The 20,359-nt window shown below is 32.2% G+C and overlaps 1 protein-coding gene across 2 annotated transcripts in view; it reads right to left on the reverse strand.

The window, feature by feature from the left end:
- LOC117124501 (protein yippee-like 2) overlaps window positions 1–20,359 on the reverse strand; it is a 33,677-nt gene that overhangs the window by 4,784 nt on the left and 8,534 nt on the right. For both annotated transcript variants that reach the window (XM_033270726.1, XM_033270727.1), the window contains exons 3-4: window positions 13,570–13,613; window positions 5,290–5,398 (exon numbers count right to left, since the gene is read on the reverse strand). In XM_033270726.1, the coding sequence (XP_033126617.1) occupies window positions 5,290–5,398; window positions 13,570–13,613 (153 nt within the window). The remainder of the gene's footprint in view (window positions 1–5,289; window positions 5,399–13,569; window positions 13,614–20,359) is intronic.

Genomic DNA, 20,359 nt, shown 5'->3' on the forward strand with positions numbered 1-20,359 from the left:
AAATAATGAATACAAATGATTAATTGTCAGCATTTATTTTTATAAAAAGTAATGACCTTGGGAGGAATGAATAATTAAACAGGCATCCAATTATTATGTTATAATATAATATTGTACAATAGGCCATGCTTTAAGTACTTTGGTGTAAAGCGCTACATATTTAAGTGCATAATCACACAAACATGTACAGTATCTGTCTACTGTCGTACACTATCAAGTTACAGTATATGTAAATACTGTACATGTGATCTGGCCATATATCGGTATGATATGACTTTATCATGCCCATATATGATCAACTAGATATACTGTATGTCTTACAAAGCTTCATAGTTCTAGTAATCAGAATGAGGAGATCAGGACATGATTATGATGAAGTCCTACTTCAAAATTGTATACATACAACATGAATAATTGTGTATTTTATAGTTGACAAAATGAGGTTTAATTTTAGAAAATTGAATTGAAGATTGCATTTGATGAAATTATCTAGTCAGAAGAGAACATGTCTTATGCAGTAAATTAAAATGATTAAAGGTTTTGATTATGTAAATCTACAGGATTATTACTTAGTGTCAATATTCCATTAAGTAGGTCATATTTTGAAGATGGCTAAACATTCTAGGACAAGGCACAGTGATTAATTTCTATAGTACTCTGATATTGTACTGTTGTAAGCCAAACTTTTCGTAAATAAATACAAAATCTACAATCAAGTTAATTCAACACTGTTAAAAGTGTAAATTTGGTCAATTTAATGGGGAATATTTCAATGTTCAGGATGATTTATTTCTCTGTCTTATAGTCATAAGGTTGAAGAAATTATTCTGATACAATCAAGGATTTGCTGTAATGCATAGGCTAGGTCTACCTCTAGCTCTCTCTGAGTGTAGCCTCACTAGCCTACTACTGTAATATGTACTTTCATTTTCCAGTCTAAACACATTTTCCTTCCTCTTGATAATTACCCACTTCAGTATGATACTACCAAGTAATGAGGAAAGTTTATTCGGATAGATAACTAAAAAAACAAAAAAACAATACTAAACACATATTGTCAAAAATAATCAAAACAAATGCTGGCAGGATGGTTGTATAAACGCAATTTTTAGAAGACCTGTAGATTCAAGAAAAATTAAATATAGGTTTAAAGTCACTAGCATGTTTGTCAAACAACATACCTAAATGAAGTTGTACATCTGTTGTCAGCATGGTGGGTGTTTAAAACACGGTTTTGGTGCCAATGTAAACACTATGGACTAGTTATAACATTAAAACAATCACCCACAACATTAATGTTCTAAGCCTTGGTTGGCAGAGCAATTTGTAACATTAACAATATCACATACAACATTCATGTTCTAAATCTTGGTTGGCTGAGCAATTTATAACATTAAGAATATCACCAACAACATTACTGTTCCAAACCTTGATTGGCTAAGCAATAAATTTATAACATTAACACCATCACATACAACATTATGTTCTAATCCTTGGTTGGCATGGACACAAGAGTTCACCTTAAAGTCATCATGATTTGTTTTTCTTTTGATTGTGGTGGAATGGTGTGTTGAAGATGAAACTTGAGTTGTAATGTAAGGTAAACAAACGAAGTAAAGTAGGCTTTTGGATATTTTCAATATATTTTCATCATCTCTCTAATTTCACAAGCAAGACCAATGAAAAAATAGCAAGGAAGAACACAGTCTGCTGAGTATGTTGTGTATTACTAATGATATTAAAGCCACAGTAAAACTGGTTTTAAAAAAAGGAAAATTTTACCAAGACTGTGGCTAACATTTCAATAGGTAAATCTTACCATTGTTTGCACTTGGAAAAATTGATGCGGTTCGTTTTACCATGGCTTATAGTAAAACTAACCTAGTCATGAACACCCAATAGAGCGGTAATGGTATTAACTTCAGTGACTCAGGGAGTTAAACCGATTTGTGCTGTTTGCACTGGACTTACGAGAGTCGGTTAAACTAACCGTATGGGTCGGGTAAGTTACCTGAGAGGTAAGTTTCCTGGGTTGTTCACACTGAACTTATTACAGGTAAACTAACTGGCGTGTCAGCTACTTCAGAAAATAGTCCTGTGGGATTGCAGCTTTAGTCAAAGGAAAAAATTATTCTATAAATTTTACTCTAAAATATACTTCACATTATTATTAAATAATTATACAGATCAATGGATCAGGTTTATAAACTGGTAATCAGTGTCCACTTTAAATTTCTGGATGGAGATATAGCACTACCGTAATTTAAAAAATCTAAACTAACTTAAGTGTACTGTAGGGTCAAATCAAAATCTAGATTTTCCCATTCGAAACCTGTTGCATTGGCTGGTTGTGGCACACATTCTTACAACGTTGAATGTAGACATTCCAAAAAGATGATGTAAGCCACCACTTCCATGTAAGCTTTCAACATTAATAAATAGCAGTTTGTAAAAAAAACCCCCTGAATTCCAAAAGTCACTATGCATGGAAAACATTTTTTTTGACCTCATGTTATAAGCTCAAAATTTATTCAAAAACATCGACCCTGTTGCGACTGTCATAATAAAATGAAAACATGATTACATGGACAAAAACCAGTAGGTCCACTGATAAGTTTAAGATAATTTAGTATAAAACATACTCGCAATAAAGAAAGACTAGTCATTTTGATTCAATATTTCGATCTTTTACTAGATCATCAGGAATGAATAGATTCCAACATTACAAACATATATTCCAGGTGTTACAGAAAATTAACCAATGAGAAACAGTCAATAATGTAGCCAATAAGATTCAGAATTAAGTGTTGGTGATTAAGTATAAAGTATCAATAAAGTATCAATAAGCAAGCTTAATGATGTGATGAAATAAACAACTGGAAGTGAGAACTAGGTAAACAATGATAGTTCTTTGGATGGTTTCAGTCCATTGTTAAGTAATGGGTTAAAACGTCTAATAGCGAAAGCCTCTTTAAACAATAAATGTGACCAGTTACTAGAACTGTCAATAATCCTAGTGCTATGAAAAATCAACCCTAACGAATTACATAGTTTATAATCATCATCAATATCTGGTAAATTGTGTAAGTCAAGTATGTAATTAAATGCATCACAAGATTTAACATGGTCAAAGATCACGCTATTAGGTCCAGATGAATGTTCTTTGAGCCTAGTAATTAAACATTGTCTGTTTTGCCTATGTACTCACTACTGCAACCAGGACATTTAAAGTGGTATACAACTGAACTTCGGTATTCTTTAGAGGTGTGATCTTTGGTTGAAATAAAATAACTTACTTTCTTATACTGCCATAATGTAATATAAACTTTACATTTTTATCAAGATTTCTTTTTGATTTTCTTTAGACACCTATGTAGAATTGATTCACCGTGTTTACCAAGATATGGCAAATGTAACAAGTCATCATCATTAACATTCTGTACATTATTACCAAGCCATAAGATAATTTACCAAATAGTCGATTTATAACTCTTAACGGGAAGCCATTCCAAGACATAAATTGTTTGATTTGTTTGAGTTCATTTTGTAATGAATCACCGGGAGTACATATTTTGTGAGCTCGCGTGTACAAAATGATATTTTGTGGTTCCAGGGGGTAAAGCTATTGAAATGAACATATTGGGCTGTGTACGTACTCATACGGTAAATCCCAATATTGTGTGTACCATTGTCAAACTTTAAGTCAAGAAAATGTATTGAATCACTATTTTCAAATGATTCAAAAGTGAACTTAAGTTGTGAATGAAACGCAATTAAGGGATCGGAGAATGAGATCAAAATCAGAGGGCTTACTGTAGCAAGAACTAAAGTATTACATGGACAATAAATAATAACCAGAATTTCTTTTTGTGTTTTTATACGCGGACAAATATAATTAACATACTGTATACAATGAAACATACATTTATATTTAAATGATAAAAGAAGCAAATTGGACATAAACATGTAGTTGGTTGGAAAATCATGTTAATCATATAATAATTATCATCATTTATGTGTGGTGACTTTAGGTGATCCTAAGAAACAAAGGATCTACGATTACCATCATCATCTAATTGTAGGATGGCTACCAACGTCAATTTATATAAACTGCTTGTCTTAAGAGACTTGAAAAAACAAGGTAATTCACATCCCAGGATATGTAATCAGCAAGTGAACGTGTGTACATGTATAGAGTAAATGTGTGCAGACATGTGTAACGTGTGTGGGAGTTTAAGTATCTGTTTGCATACAATTTGCCATTTCTACAGCATAATTTTAGCATACTTTTTGTACTACTAGTACTAATGTGGTTGATGAATTTTGCTTGGGTGGTTATATAATTGATATTTCATATTCAAAATTATTTGATATTTTACAAGGTACAGTAATTATAATTATAATTTCTACCCATGACCCATAATATCTATCAATGAAAACAATGTTGGAAACATTGATGAAATCCTGCAGTAACTGTGCTTGGCTTATTAACTATTAAACAGTCCAACAAGAGAGAGCAGCTAAGCTCAGTTGGCTAATCTGGTGGTAGCCACTGTGCCCCTGGTTCAATTCCCATTGCTGCCTTTTCTTGTGTTTCAGCTGGAGGACTGAAATACAAGTTACAACAGCGCACCGTCTTTCGGATGAGACGTTTAAGCCGTTGGTCCTGTGTGCATTTATGGCCCATGTACATGTTAAAGAACGCAGTACACTCTTCGGAAAAGAGTAAGGGATTGTCTAATGGTGTACTGCCCAACCACCACCAGAAGTCTTCTTCTAGACTTTCATGGGCTATCCTTGGTGTTTACACCAAATAAATCCAATCCAACTAATATTTATTAAGCAATTTCAATGAAATCACTTCCAACATGCTTAAAATGAACCATCATTTTAAGGGTGTATACAAAGAAATACTGTAATTTTACAGTATATTTACATCTGATTAATTTATAAGTTCCAATAGAAAGCCAATATTTTATTTAAAGCAAGCAATTTAAGTTTAGTTTAAAGAGTATTAAGTTTAAACTATAAACAATAATATTAAAAAAATAAGTGCAGTTTGGTAGAAGGATTTGAATCAAATTTTATTTATTTAAGTCAATAAAGAAAAAAAAATCCATGATAATTCAAGTCCAATTGAATTAGTTAACAATAATTACACACGAGTTGACACGATCTCATCTAGTGCTGTCAAAATAGAGAGCATCACTCACAGGCAGTGTGTGCGTGTATGCGTGATGATTTTGCCTACATCAACATTTAAATGTCGGCCTTGGACTCTCTACTTACATATTTCCAGCCTAGCGTAGTTTTACAGCATTCACAAAATATATCGGAGACAGCGTGTAGACCGGTTAGTAGTACCCGCTCTTCTGCGGGGCCACATCCTACATTAACACTGCAATACAAACAATGTTAAAATGAATTAAAAGAGATTCAACAATTAAAACAAATACCAATAACATTATCCTGGAACCATGTTATGAAAGGCAAGTATCAGTTTCCTTTGTGTTGTAATTTAAATTTCAGTACTGTATTGTATTTTTCTTATAACAAAATAAATGAACTGAAACAAATAGATGTATTAGCATGGACCTATTAATAAGTCATGGTATTAGTATGTAGTTCATATTTACAGTAAATTTGTTTCTCAGATGAAGGTGGAATACCTGGCTTCAACAACCTAATATGTATTCTGATAAATATACATTAAACAATCATAATAAATTCAATATGTCATACTTAATTTAGATGCCAATTAAATAGGTTACATAGTTTTGGACTACATTACTTTAATTATGTGTCACAAGTGGCACTCTTTTCTTAGAAGATGTCAAATGAATATATTGCATCTATTTTGACTGATGTTCAATTTGGTCCCAGGCACATGAAACTCCTTTAAGACGTCAAATGAGTATTTAGTAGTAAATTGATTCATGGTTCTAGACACATGCAGACCTGAGCATCTTCATAGAAGTTGTCAAACGAATCTTGCTATTAAACTGTATTGAGTCCTATATTTAGTTCCAAGCACATGTGACACTCGTCTCTAAGATGTCAAGTGAAAATCTTGAGAATACTTTCATAAATTAAATCTTCAATCCATATATTTAATGCAGTATAAATTTGATTAGTTAAATACAAAGCTAATTCATTAAATATGCTGATGTACAGTATTTGCCTATGTCCACCTCATCAAAACCGTTGCCATGGCGTTAGTCATGTCGTCTTCACAATCATAACGTCAGTAAATTTGTTTAGCTTCAATATATCCTCACTTCTCTATGTTGATTTTCAGAGATAAACCATAAGCACCTTAAAATCCAATTATACTAAAAAATTCAGAATTTCAAACACTTTAGTTTTATAAGCTTCATAATGAGGATTTGAAAAATATATCACGCTACACAGTGTTCTCCCAACTGAAAAATTTTTACTGGCAAATTTGTCCATAAAAAATGCGCACAATGTGAGGTACGTTACCCCTTTTTAGTTGGGTTAAATGACTTGAAGACACAACAACACATATTCATAGTGTAGATATAGACTGGAATGATGTTAATTTATTAAGAGGGCCAGCCTGGACTACCTAAGCCTAATCAATAGTTTTTTATATTTTACAAACTCAAAATTTTTACTGGTTGGTTGGTTATTTTTACCGGTAAAATTGACGGCTAAGACGGCTTCGGGAGAACACTGTACAATGAATTATGACATTGTTCTGTAAAAAAAACTAATATCAAGGAATACTATAATGTGTGGTTTATAGGGGATTACGAAAATCAAGTTGAAAAATATAAAAAATTAAGATAAAGAAAAATTCATAAACTCAAAATTAAAAGTTTACAATAAATTAGTTAATGGTGCACTTTTAATGTAGTTATAAATATAATATAGGATTTTCATAATTATTAAAATCCTACTGTTCAGTGTATAGTAAATTAACGTTTACATGTATGCGAATGACTTACATGTACAATACATGTATCCAAATGAAAATAATAACATATCTATGGGATATTTCTCAAGATAAATTCAAATTATCATAACTATTATCATTATATTCATTATGTTAAATTTTCATCTCAAACTCTATTATATTTTATTAAACTTTAAAATACTGTACTTGTGCGAATAAGCACCCGGGCGCTTAAAATATTTTTTGCACTTTTTGAGGGGCGCTTATTCAAACAAGCGTTTATTTAAACGGGGCGCTTATGAAAACAGAGTGGAAATTCAGGGTCACTTATGGAAATAGATGAAAATCGAGGGATTCTTATGGGAACTTATTAAATTCAAGAGGCACTTTTTGAATGAAAAATTAATATAAGGACATCGGGAAACTGCAAATTACGAATGGCAGTGCGGCGGAAGGAAATAGTCCAGAGAGCATTTCTCATGACACGAATGCTGTGAAGATTTACATAACAGCAGAAGAGCAATTAGTGATGGTGGATAGTGGTTAGCTTGTTAGCCATCAGCCGATTGAGATTAGCAGGATGGCAGGATCATTGCAGGTTTTCTTGAAAACTTGATGAGAATGTGCCAAATGTGGAAATTGTCAGAAAAAGGAAAAGAGGAATAGGACTAGGCCTAGCAAAGTTAGTCTACTTTAACAAATAACAATAAGCCTCTGTCCAGACTATCAAATTTTATTTGACAAAAACATGCAACATGCCTAAATATGGTCATGATGACATCACATCATGACCATACATAGGCATATCATGACCATATATAGGTACATCATGACTATATATGGGCATACAAAAGTTTTTGTCATCTAGACAGACAGAGCTTAAGAACGGTTTTGCACAATAAAATTTTATTTTTAATATATTATGCAAAATTACACATAAACAATTCAGACCTTGAAAAAAGCCTAAGATTTAAGTTTTTATAGATCAATATTAAAGTGTCCATAGTTGTTAGGATACACAATTAGTGAGTCATCAATATTCATATTCAATAGCGAATACCAGATGTGATAATTAAGATTAATGATTATTAATGCCATCTATTTCAATGTCTTATAGAAGTCATGAATCTGTGATTATCATGATTGCAAATTTAGGTTAAACATGTTTCCACATAAATCGATGTTCACGGATGCGATTACAACTAATAATTTATAACAGTTGGATTTTATAATCATTTTGGTATTAATTATGAGCACATCCTGTTACTGTATTAAAGAGATTTGTGAAAATTAATCTATTTAAAAAAAAATCCAACAAAGTAACTGTAAATAATTCTTATTTATGAAACATTGAGTGGAAATTCTATATTATGCATAAAAAAAATTAGTCGGTAGCTTGTGAAATAAATATATCGTTAGTCATAAATGTGGTACCAACTAGGTCTACTGTAATTTTTCAAAAACTTGCTTACTGATTAATATAGCTACACAACATTTTTGTGTACATCAGAATGATTATAAAATTATAATATTTAAGTTTTAAATGTATTTAAATCAATTAATTCAAATATTATAGAATAGCTAAAATAATACATAAAAAAATTGATAACTGGATGCAGGCTGCCAAAAAATGTAGATTACAAAAAGACAATTTTATGCATAGACAGGCATCTCTAGCACATGATTAAAGTGGACACACAATATAAACATGGCAGTTTGGTTAAGCTAAGCTATGCTAATTACATTGTGTTCAATAACTGTTGTAGAAAATGCAACCTCTACCCAGACAATCAATTGGGTACAGAATTTACAGGCGTCTCTTTTGGGGGCTAGGCCAGTATGAGTATGTGCGCACTATACTATATTTTTCTAGTGTTCATGTATAATTTTTCCTCTTCCAATACCTAAATTCTATTCAAAGGGGTGGGCATCAACTAATATTAAATTATTATTCATGGTAATACAAGGTATATAATTGTCAATTAAATATAAATAAAATCTTGACTAATTTGGCAAACAATCGGTAGTTCATTGTCATTGGTTAAATTCTGCTAGCTGATCCAATCGCATTAGTTTCCGCGTCCAATATACTCTCAACATCAGAGATGACATGAATTGATATCTCCACCATCCATCCCTCCTTAGCATGGCATCCAATTAGTGTAAGCATTAGCCCTGATATCTGTCATTGTTAAATCAAGTGATGTTAGTGACATGTCAATATTGTCAGATCCATGAAGCCCTGCTGAGGCTCACTGGTCAGTCTGTTGCTCACGTTGCGTGGTCACAAGCCGATGAATTATTAATTGATCAGCGAGAGGAAGGAATTGGAATTATAATGTAGAAAGTAATACAGGTGATGAAGGAGGGTTTGCAAAGCAAAGCTCTAAACATGGAGCAATGTTTTATACATTATTCTATCACGTCAACATGATCATTAGCAGAAAAAAATCATTTTTATATTCTCAATATAAATGTAATTTATTATAAAAACAAAATATACAGCCTACTGGTAATTATTATTGTTAAATTCTTTTTGAAAAAAAAAATGTATTTCATATAAATTAAATAGTTAGTAGATATTGTTTGTATTATCTCAATCATGTTTTACTTTGAATATCAATGCACCAGCAAACAACTCAAGGATGAAATTTGGCAAGTTAATATCAAAATAAAAATAAAGCCTCCCTCTCTTTCTCATCACGTTTCCAGCCTACATAGGGTGATACACTAATAATATTTGTTATTTTTTATAGGGCCTAATCACAGGTTGGAATTTAGATTATACTTTTTAAAACTAAAATAAGGTCTTCTGAGTGGAGCGTGTACTATGATTTGAAACAAAGGACCTATAAATGCAAGGCTGGCATCTCACTAACCAAGCTGCAACCTTTCTGCTTTCTTCAAATATAACTGAAAATACTTATTTGGTATCATTTTATACTAAAATAACTAATTTTGCATGGTATAAATTATAGTCAGTGTAAGTACCCAGTTGAAGTTTAAATCATGATTAAGTCTATAACTTTGTCTGACTGGATAAATGTAGTTTCACTATGAAAAACGCAATTATTCAAACATTTTCAAATTAGGGATATTCTAAAAATAGGTTTTCTTACTGCAACCATATAAAATAATTCATTGCAGTACACGAAAACATGAAGCCAATGCAATCTAACATGACATTTTTTACCTTTACTGACTATTAAAAATATAATAATACAACAAAACAGATCGATAAAAACATGGAGTGTTTGAATCCAACATTAAATAATTTGAAAAGGAATGAATTTTAATTTTTTTAATGGAAACAATAACAAAGCCATTATGTTCTACAGTGCACACTATATTATTCAATTAAGCTATTAAATAAAAGGTAAAGATAACAAATTTAAGTATCCATTGTGATATGCAAATAAGGATAAAATTAGACCAATGCCATCAATGTAATTTAAAATTGTGTGATTTAACCTTATGCCGACTATAAAACAGAAAAAGAACTTAATGTTAAATTTTAAAAATAATTATCCTAAGAACAATCATGAAGGAAATAATTTCCTCAACAAAGCAATGTTAAGCAGGAAGAAAAAATTATTTCATCCTTAGTTAACATATTCACTAAAGGAAAACCGAAATAATTATAGTGTATAGTATTCAAACAAACCATTATTAGGAAATGAACACTAAAGACAAAACAGAATAAACTACAAGAAGGAAATACTAAACTTGCCAAGGAGTGCTATTGTACACAAAGATATAAAATAGCTTAAAAAAAAACTGGTGGTAAAACACCTAGAAAAGCCTACAAAAATCCAATTATTATCATACACAAAGTATCCAAGTATGTCAATGCCGGGACAAGGCTTATTTTAGATAAGCTGTGTTTGCTGTCTCATCTTTATGCAGTAGAAAAAAACAAGAAAGAAAGAGCCACATCCACTATTTTAAAAGTTAAAAAAACCTTTTTTTGGCCTATGGAAAATCAACATCGACAGCTAAAAACAAACCAATTTGGAAAGTCTCTAATATTTGAAATATTCAGGAAAATACAAGCCTCATTCACTTTTTAAAAACATGAATATTTTCCTTTAGCCTAAATTTGCGACTCAACATTCATGCTATAAAAAAAAATGGAGATTTAACATTGACGCTAAAAACAAACCTGTTTTTCAACTTACACTTTAGTCTCTAATATTTTAAATATGTATTCCAATAAAGACTTACATTATTACTTTCAGTATTAACATTATATTTTACAAGGCTGACCTAGGAAAATGAATGTGAAATATTATGTATTGTACATCAATGTACAATATAGTTAATAGTCTATCTACTAAAACTAAAGTTCATTTCTTATGCAAATGTTTCATTAATGTTTGTTCAAGTGTGAACATATTGAAAAACCCTTTAAATTTCTATAAATCATTTAAAATTTCACAAATCATAAAAAATAACTCTTTATTTCTTAAAAATGAATGGTTGCAAAATGTTGGGACAGTCAAAATCAATAGCCTTTAAATGGTCATCAAAATCTATGCTTACTGTATTGTTTTACAATCATGTAAGTGAGCATGTTGTCTATGATTCTTGCTTACTTTGTGTATAGTGATCAACAATTCCACGTAACTGTTAGCTTTAAAATACTGTATCTGTATTTCAATTATTTCCAATGTATTTTAAGTCAACGTAGAAGTATATATTTCTGAGCTCCTATGAAATCCCCAATAGACAAATACATAAACTTTAAAGGGTTTATATTAAATTGTAAGCAAATTCTGATGTTTTGAGTGAGCAAATGCATTAAGCGGCAGTGTCTGGAAACAGTGTGTATGCATACCGATGAACTATCAGTATCTCAATGTCATAAATTTTTCATTTCATCTAAAATTCCTAGCAATTACCAGCTTAAAACATAATCTTACATTGAAAGCATATTCTTAAGCAGAGTCTTACAGTAAAGGTTTGAGGTGTTATGCTTCCAGACTGAAGATGTCCAACCTTCGCCTTTCATAACTGACAACAGAAGCTTCTTTAACTACTTAAGCTATCGAGGACTGTTATTCGCAAACCGCAATAAATTACAAATATCCGTAAAACTGTAAACAAACAATTCCTCCTTTTTGGCAAATAATAATTTATGTATTCAGATAGGTAGGAGGCATTCAAGTACTAGTTGTTACAACACTGCATAATCATGTTATTGCACAATTTTAAAACACATTTAAATTAATATATTTCTTGGTAATATATACTATACAACACAGAACAAGCCTCTCCGATTTTATGTAAGGACCTAATAACGACACTGTGACAATTTAGTCGTAAACATTATTGGGTTTTACTGACCCTTCGCACAAGGATGAATAAAGCAAGAGGTTCAGTCATTCTGAACAGATGGGTTATTTTTTAATTTTTAATGATTTATTTATAATGTGAATGTAGTATCATAATTAATGTGTATTATCATTAATTTTTCTCGAGTATTGAAGATATTATATGACTCCATGACTTCAGAAAGAGATTCACTTTCGATGGCCCCAGTTCACCTAGTTTCTCGCTTTAATTATGACCTAAATGAAAAGAAATGTATTGACCTGAACATTAACCACGACATCATTACAAGAACCACTTACTGCATACACTTGAGTACAGTAAATGAGACAATCTGGAGGCATGCTTTTACTCTATGTTATGGTATATTGCATGTTCTATGAAATTATTAGCAGAAATGTTTATCTTGTCTCTATTTTCTCTTTAGATCTTCCATCACCCACAGAATGTGTACCTTGAACTACTCATCCATTAATAATCAAATGGAAACAAAACATATTATTCCTTACACAGTGTTGGCATACTGATTATTCCTAATTAAATAAGCAAATGTTAAAGCTACAGTACACAAGGTTGTCAAAATAAGAATTTGCCAGATTAATATTTTCATTTACTGAAGCCAGCCGAGTAATTCATTGTCCACAAGCAGTCCACTACGACCACTCCAGTTAGAATCCCTCCACAGCATTCAGAAAGTACCAGGTAGGTTATGGACTCACAACCTTGAGGTCAGAGTTCAAAACTCCCCGCTGTACAAGCAAAGGCACTTTACGTTTGTCTCTCTCTCTCTCTTCCCAGGAGGATAAATTGGTACCTAGTAGGACGTTGTGGCATTGATTGTACTAGCATTCCCACACATTAGCATTTCTTCCAACTGTCTGCTTTCCCCAGAATGGCAATTGTCACTGCACACCAAGTGTTATGCTAGCTAGTAGTAGTCTTGCTTTAATAGACTCCTCAATCAGCTGTTACACACTCTATCACTACACTTTAGATAGGACTGGCTACAGTCTTTTGTATGGTACTATAGAGATGCATTACCAAAACATATCAGTTTTAATTTTAATGTGTCAATAATTTCAGCCACAATATGTCACTCTTCTGTTCTTGTCCCTAAACCCCAGCAATAATTATACTAGTCAGTATTAAATGATCCAATATCATTTGACCCTGTCCAATTTTAGTAATAATGACCTCTACTGTAATCCAGGCATTGACTACATACTGTATCATAAGTTACCTTACCTAGTGACATTTACATACAGTAAAGCAACATATAAATCAATATATTAATAATTAGAATGATGGTATATACTTACACTGAATTGAATAGGTAAGCCCTGCCCTGGCTTCCTTGAAATGACTGCAATAAAAAAATTTAAAAAAAAATTAATGATTCAATATGCTACAATATTAAACAATTACTATTTAACATCAAATATTGGCAAATGTTTGTTTATTAGGTTTTGCCACACAGAAAATATACAATATAAACAATACAGTATTGTTTGTATTCATTAAGTTTGCATCAATAAGTATTATCATGATATTTACAAACAAAAATGGTTATATATTTTATGATGAATATCAATTATATCAAAGACAACATGTGAATTAAAGATCATAAAATCAAAATACAACTGACAACATAGAAAGTAAAATTAATAAATTAATGCATGATTCAGCTTTGTAGTACATAAAATAAAATGTGATTCACTAAATGGAAAATATACTCTGGATCCTAAGTTCAATCACCGGATCTTTACAAACTGTAATTTTACTAAAATAATTACACCATGAATTGGAACATGCACATATCAAGTTCACCACTCTAAGGACCTCAATTCAGATTAACTTGTTCCAGGAACTGAATTGGAATATATAATGTCCATATAGCTCTCCAAGCCAATCTAACAACTAATGTTTTTCTACTGAAGCCAATCTAACAACTAATGTTTCTCTACTGATTATATGGTAATTATGAACCCTACAATCAATATTCCATTATAAAGTACTATTGCTATAGAAAAAGTATAGCAAAATATTATTGCACTCTAGATATATGACAACGAAAACATTTTTTTTGACATGTACAACAAATAAAAACCACAGATTAAAGCAAGGTTACTGGTAGAAATACTTTACTGAAAGGACAATATATATTTAGTAGACTCAAATAGAGTTTCTTTGAAGTAAAAATGTTGTTTTCAGTGGTTTACTTTCTTGTAGCAAATTGGACAGTACATCAGAAGAAAATCCCCTTCTCTTTTCCAAAGACTTACGTTCTTTTTAACACACACACAGGCCATTATTGCACATGAGACCATCTGTTTTGCCGACCTCTCCTAGACAACACACACATTAATATGATATCATTTCCTTGGTTTGATAGACGTTTAATGAGCAATGTTCATACTAATAACCCCTTTGGGTTCAGTTCCCACCATCTTACACAATGCGGGACAACAAAATCATGATATAATTTAAAACTAATATTAATGAAAAAGATCGTAGAAACCAAGAGCAGAGTTGTAGCTGGAACCTATTTAAAAACTACTATACTGCATCTTAATTAAATGAAAGGGTCTATTATCACATAGCAATTGCTATAACAGGAGTAACAGGAGACTGTGACACGATGAGGCTTTTTTTTTTTTAGCTCCCAGACAGTTTTTTTATGTCCAAAAAAGGGTGCAACAGCTTTCCAGGAGTTTTTTAGGACACAAAAATCGGACAGTTTAACGGTAGGAACAATATAAAGATTTCTAGGGTAGGCCCAGCCTATATTCATGTAGACAAAAGAAACGAGAGCCTACAAACTGCTACAGACAAAGAGTGACCATTAGGGATGCTGAATAATTTCATCCATGGTAATTTAGTCAAGCTGCAAGCTACTGGTTAATTCATGATACCTTTACCTGAGAGCAATGCATGGGTGACCACATTAGGAAAACCACAGGAGTTTTTGCATCAGTCATGAACGAATTAGTAAACAATCACCTGAACTCTAAACACAAAAACAAGAACAAAACTAAACTTGATGGATTGAGATAAACTGAGGTTATTAATAGAAATCTTAAGATTAGAATTCTTACTGTCTAAAAGTAGTAAAAGGTCACCAGCCTCTCCCTGTCTAATTTGTTACTATATTAACCATTGCTACATTCTTTTACAATATTTAGTATAAATTTACAATATACATAGATGTGACCTTTCTGCAATCATGAGCTTGCAAGTGTAATTATTTATGTCCTTTAATTATTCCGACATGTACAGCACAACCTTAAAAAACTTGTCAGACATTATTATTTAAACTTGTGAACCCGGGAGCGAACATGAATTACGAAGGGTTAAATAAAGTTAGCATTTCATTGAAAAACTAATTCAAAAACATAATTAAAACTCACATTTCTGGTTATTGTATTCTTATTTATCGTTAAGTGGTTTTCTTAACATTAAGCCATAACAAAACATTGCCCTTTTATCACAGGTTTTGATGTGACAAACGGTTTGAAAAAGTCATCAATTCAAAACTATCATATTTAAATTTTCGTTATGGTAACATCGTATTTTGTTTTCAGATGACAACCACGCTTTATGGATTCAGTAAATGATTTCTGTAAACCCATGTTGTATTTCAATGGAATGGTGCCAAACAATTGCAAGATGATGTCACTATGTCGTCATATGCATGATGTCAATATATTGTAACTGCTGGATTCTTGGTAAATTTTTTTAAAAGCTTTATAAAACTTAGTATTGTCTTGTATAAAGTATTGTACTTATGTAGCATTTGATGATTCAGGATATAATCTAGAAAATTTAAAAAAAGCATATTTCATTATTATTATTTATAAAATTAGTTAAACAATGATTTACAGTATTGTCAATATTTACTAGAAACACTATATAATACTATTAAGATATCATACAGTATATAGGTTTGTGTTGAGTTAATATGTACATACATAATTTTAAATAATTGCTTACAGTATTAAGTGTGTATTATCTAAAATTATTTTCCATGTCAGACAGATTGGTATCACACTACTAAACCCAACACATGCAATATATACTGCAGACACTGGAGATAATGGTACAGTAGAATATTTGTTTCTGCTTGTTGTGCTTAATAGAATACAAACAAGGCCAAGTGTGGAATCCATTGTAAATTGCCAATTTGCTCCATGGGAAGTGGTGTGAAATACAGAAATTTGATTGTAATCACAATAATACATGCGATTATTTCTCCTGTTTCTACCTGACTAATCTATTGATCAACATTTCCCTAAAAAGGTAAGTTTATGCTACATTTGTTTGTCACCACTAGACACCATTAAAATCATGCTTGCGTAGCCTATTCAAAAGGTAAACATTCTGTGTTATCCACATTAGATAGGTAACAGGTTAGCTCATACATTAGACTCAATAGTTAGCACACTTAGCTAGATGTCTGCGCTGCGCAATATGACAATGGACATTCATAATTAGCGCTTACTTATCAGGCAATATATGGATAATATACCAAGAAATCAAGTTCAATAGCATTCCGAGTATAACAGAATGCAATTGATGAAACTTATCATTTAAATTATAAAATGTGGGACATTGATGATTACTTATTTCAAACTCAAATTAATCTGATTTAAATAATTTTGTTCTCAGAATTGAAGAAACACCAATGACCTCAAATCTATGTCAACTGCTGTAAAAACAACTGTAGGAAAAAAACAACTTCCATAATTATGACAAGTTGAAAATGGTTATATTGTGAAAATATCAGGAACACTGTCTGTGCCATCAAAAACATTCATTTTAGCCTTAATTTATTTAGAAAATGGCAATACAAATTTAGAAAGGAAAAGATATCAAGATTTGTATACTTTTTTTTACCAGTTGCCCTATTCTAGGCTGCCCACCATCAAAATCAGATTCCTCTTTCAAAAAATTCTGGACACCTAATAAAATATAGTCATGGATCTTTACAAGTTGCAATCTATAATTACTTGTGATTTAATATGGATAAATGTTGAATAAGGCAGAAATATTCATGAAAACAAGTAGATTGCACTGAATATCTGTAATCAAAATAAACACCTGAGAATGGAGACATTATGCACTAGCTGCACTACACTTTTTAATAACGCATTATTTATATATAAATAAAACGCTGTATACAACAAATAGCTAACTGTAAAGTATAGACTGGAGCAGACAGTGGACCCATACTGAAATGGATTCTATGTGTCTTTTATCCCACTGTGTAATTCCCTATTCTACTTCATATCCAAGCCCAAACAAAAATTTAACCAAAATACGGGTCTCCCTCTAATGAAAGACCCCTCCAATTAAAGACCACTTTTCTGTGGTCCCAATTAACAAATGTTTTTTTATCATTATTATTCTAATTAGAGACTAAAGCTGCTAAAGAGCATGGAAACCCTGTCCCAAAAGTGGTCTCTAATTGAAGGAAGACCTGCAAAACTAATTATAGGCCTACAGTATGCTAAAGAGTTTGATGTAGCATGAACGAAACAAATGTAAACAAAGGTTATCCAACATTTTTTATTTTAAGTATTCTACTTCCTGTATGATCAGTCTGTGACTAAGAGCCCAATCACACTTGAGAGTTACGTCGGCCCAGGGCCACCTCAGGGTCGGAAATTTGTGTGAACAATCAATAAATGTTAAGCCGGCCCTGAGCTGACCTAAAGTTAATCCGACTTTTGAGTCGGCTGAGGTCCCGCAATGTGGGCCCAGGGCCGACCCAACTTTATATCTGAACGTAAGCCGAACCTCAGCCGGCCCAAGTTCACTCTGATTGCTCGATTTTGACATCTTATCATTCATTCGAACTGACTTGCGCGAAAAAACACCATTGAGAAATAAAATTGTTAAGGAAACTGTAAAGTAATTTGTATTTAGTTGAACTATTGTTTTTGAATAAAAGTTTTTATATAAGGTCTCCATGCCTAACTAATTATTACTCAGCCTCCGTGCGAAGCATAAGCATCATCACAAACCAAGTTGTAGGCATGGGGAATACCACGTGATACAAAGCTTACGCATGGGCAGTTTGACAGATGACGACTTTCTTTTCTACAGTTAAAGAATTCCAGTAGATAAAAAATATATTGGCCTATTACAAGCTCAAGAAACCCCGTTTTTGTATAGCACACATTAATTTAACAAGTTTATATTCTAAAATTATAACACTGTATAGCGGTATCATTTTTTCTGTGAACGTCATCCTCACCAACCAAGTGCGTTTTGTGTCGACGTTCGTGAAGCTACTCACGTGACCCCCGAGGACAGAAAAAAACATAATTGTTTGTTTTTGTTATGAGTGAAGCTGGTTCTAAAAAGCGTAAAAAATTGTTTGTGAATGAACCTAATATGAAAATAATTATTATTGCCAAATAGATAGATCTCGAAGCTACTTATTCACAATCAGTGTCTCCGGTCTGTGGCCAAACATTGACAGCAATATAGGCCTATATAGACAGTTTACAATATACAGGTATTGACTTTCGAAATCGCGAGTCTGGCTTTGCACAGAGTAAAATCGAGCTGCGCTAATTATAGGCCTTGGTTATTATAAGAATTATCGTCGCCATAATCATGAAGCAGAATGCTATCCACTTAAAAAATCGAAAAAGTATAAGGACAATTTTTGAAATTAGGTTCATGTTTCGCGCGAATTTATGCTAGGTTGTGATTTACCGTTCCGCCATCAAAATGCGATCGCCTCATCTTCCTGTCCTGCAATTCATCGACCTGGCCCAAAAGAAGAAGTGTGAACGTCCGTAAGGCGGCCCTGGGCCGACTTAAAACAATAACTGTGAACGGAAATGAAGTTAAGTCTGCCCTGAGTCGGCCGTAATTTAAGGCGACCCTTGGCCGGCCTAATAAGTGTGATTGCGCTCTAAAATACAGTAGGCTTACAAGGGCCTAGAAGAGCAGGACTCAATAGAGGTTGTTAAAATAACCCCATGGGGTCATCTGCTTGTTTTCATGTTGGACAAAAAACGGAAATGGTTGCAATTTAAGATAAGAAAATTACTGATCGCTAAATTCATTATACATCCACTTCCTTTATTTTCTTGAAAAAAAAAATCTATTTCCTTTTGATGTGAGGTATAGCATAGTTAAATTGCAATAACAAAATGTACAGACATAAATGTATGGATAGTTTATGGATACTTTAATTTTATTTTTAAAACAAACAAAAGCAGGGACAGGGCAAGAAATATCTATTTCCATCCGACCTGAAAGGAGAACATGTTTCAGGTTGCTTATTTTATGATACTGCATAATCTTTGTTTTCACACTTTTAATCACCACCCCCCCCCCCCCTACAATATTATTACATCATGATCTTATATGGACTTCCAAAGCCTAATTCCTAACACACAATTTTATTTCCTCAAATTGAGATGGCAAGTACAGTACAGCAATTCCTGCGTTTCACACATTAAGTTCCTCACACTGCTTCCTTCATGTTGATCTCATATCCTCTTTTTCCACCTTGCAGTATGTAGAGAGTGTAAACCTGCCAGCTTATCCTAGAAGGCAGCTGATATTCAGGGGCCCTCTTAAATAAATGAAATAATGTAAAGCTTTATCAGCAAAGTCTCCATTTTTAATGGATAGTTTTTTAGTCAAATCCTATGCTGTCACAGGATTTGAACCCAGAACCATGGGACTGGAAGGCAAGCACCTTAACCAACAAGCTATATCTCCACTACTAATGGACTATAAAAGTCTTATATAACTAATATAATTAGTAACCACTTTATTTCTCCTACATTCCACATCTTGCTGGTTTTTGTTATTGTTCTCAATGGGTTCCATTCTATTGTAACTATAGTTATTTTAATTTTTATGTTAATAAATCAAAATTAGCTCATTAAGCTTCACCTTTGGACCAGGATATTTTGTTACAAACAGCATCTTTATGATGCTCAAAAATAACAAATCCTAGCCTACGTCTAATGCAATAAAACAACTAGCAACTACAATACACAAGCCCTCGGGGATAGAATGTGTTATAAGGGTAATTTCAGTACGTTAATTACCTAATTAGTTAAAGCTAGGAGCTGTTGTTTT

The sequence above is a fragment of the Anneissia japonica genome, unplaced genomic scaffold, assembly GCF_011630105.1.
Source record: "Anneissia japonica isolate Jap-2015-1 unplaced genomic scaffold, ASM1163010v1 scaffold287833_len2544123_cov190, whole genome shotgun sequence".
Lineage (NCBI taxonomy): Eukaryota > Metazoa > Echinodermata > Crinoidea > Comatulida > Comatulidae > Anneissia > Anneissia japonica.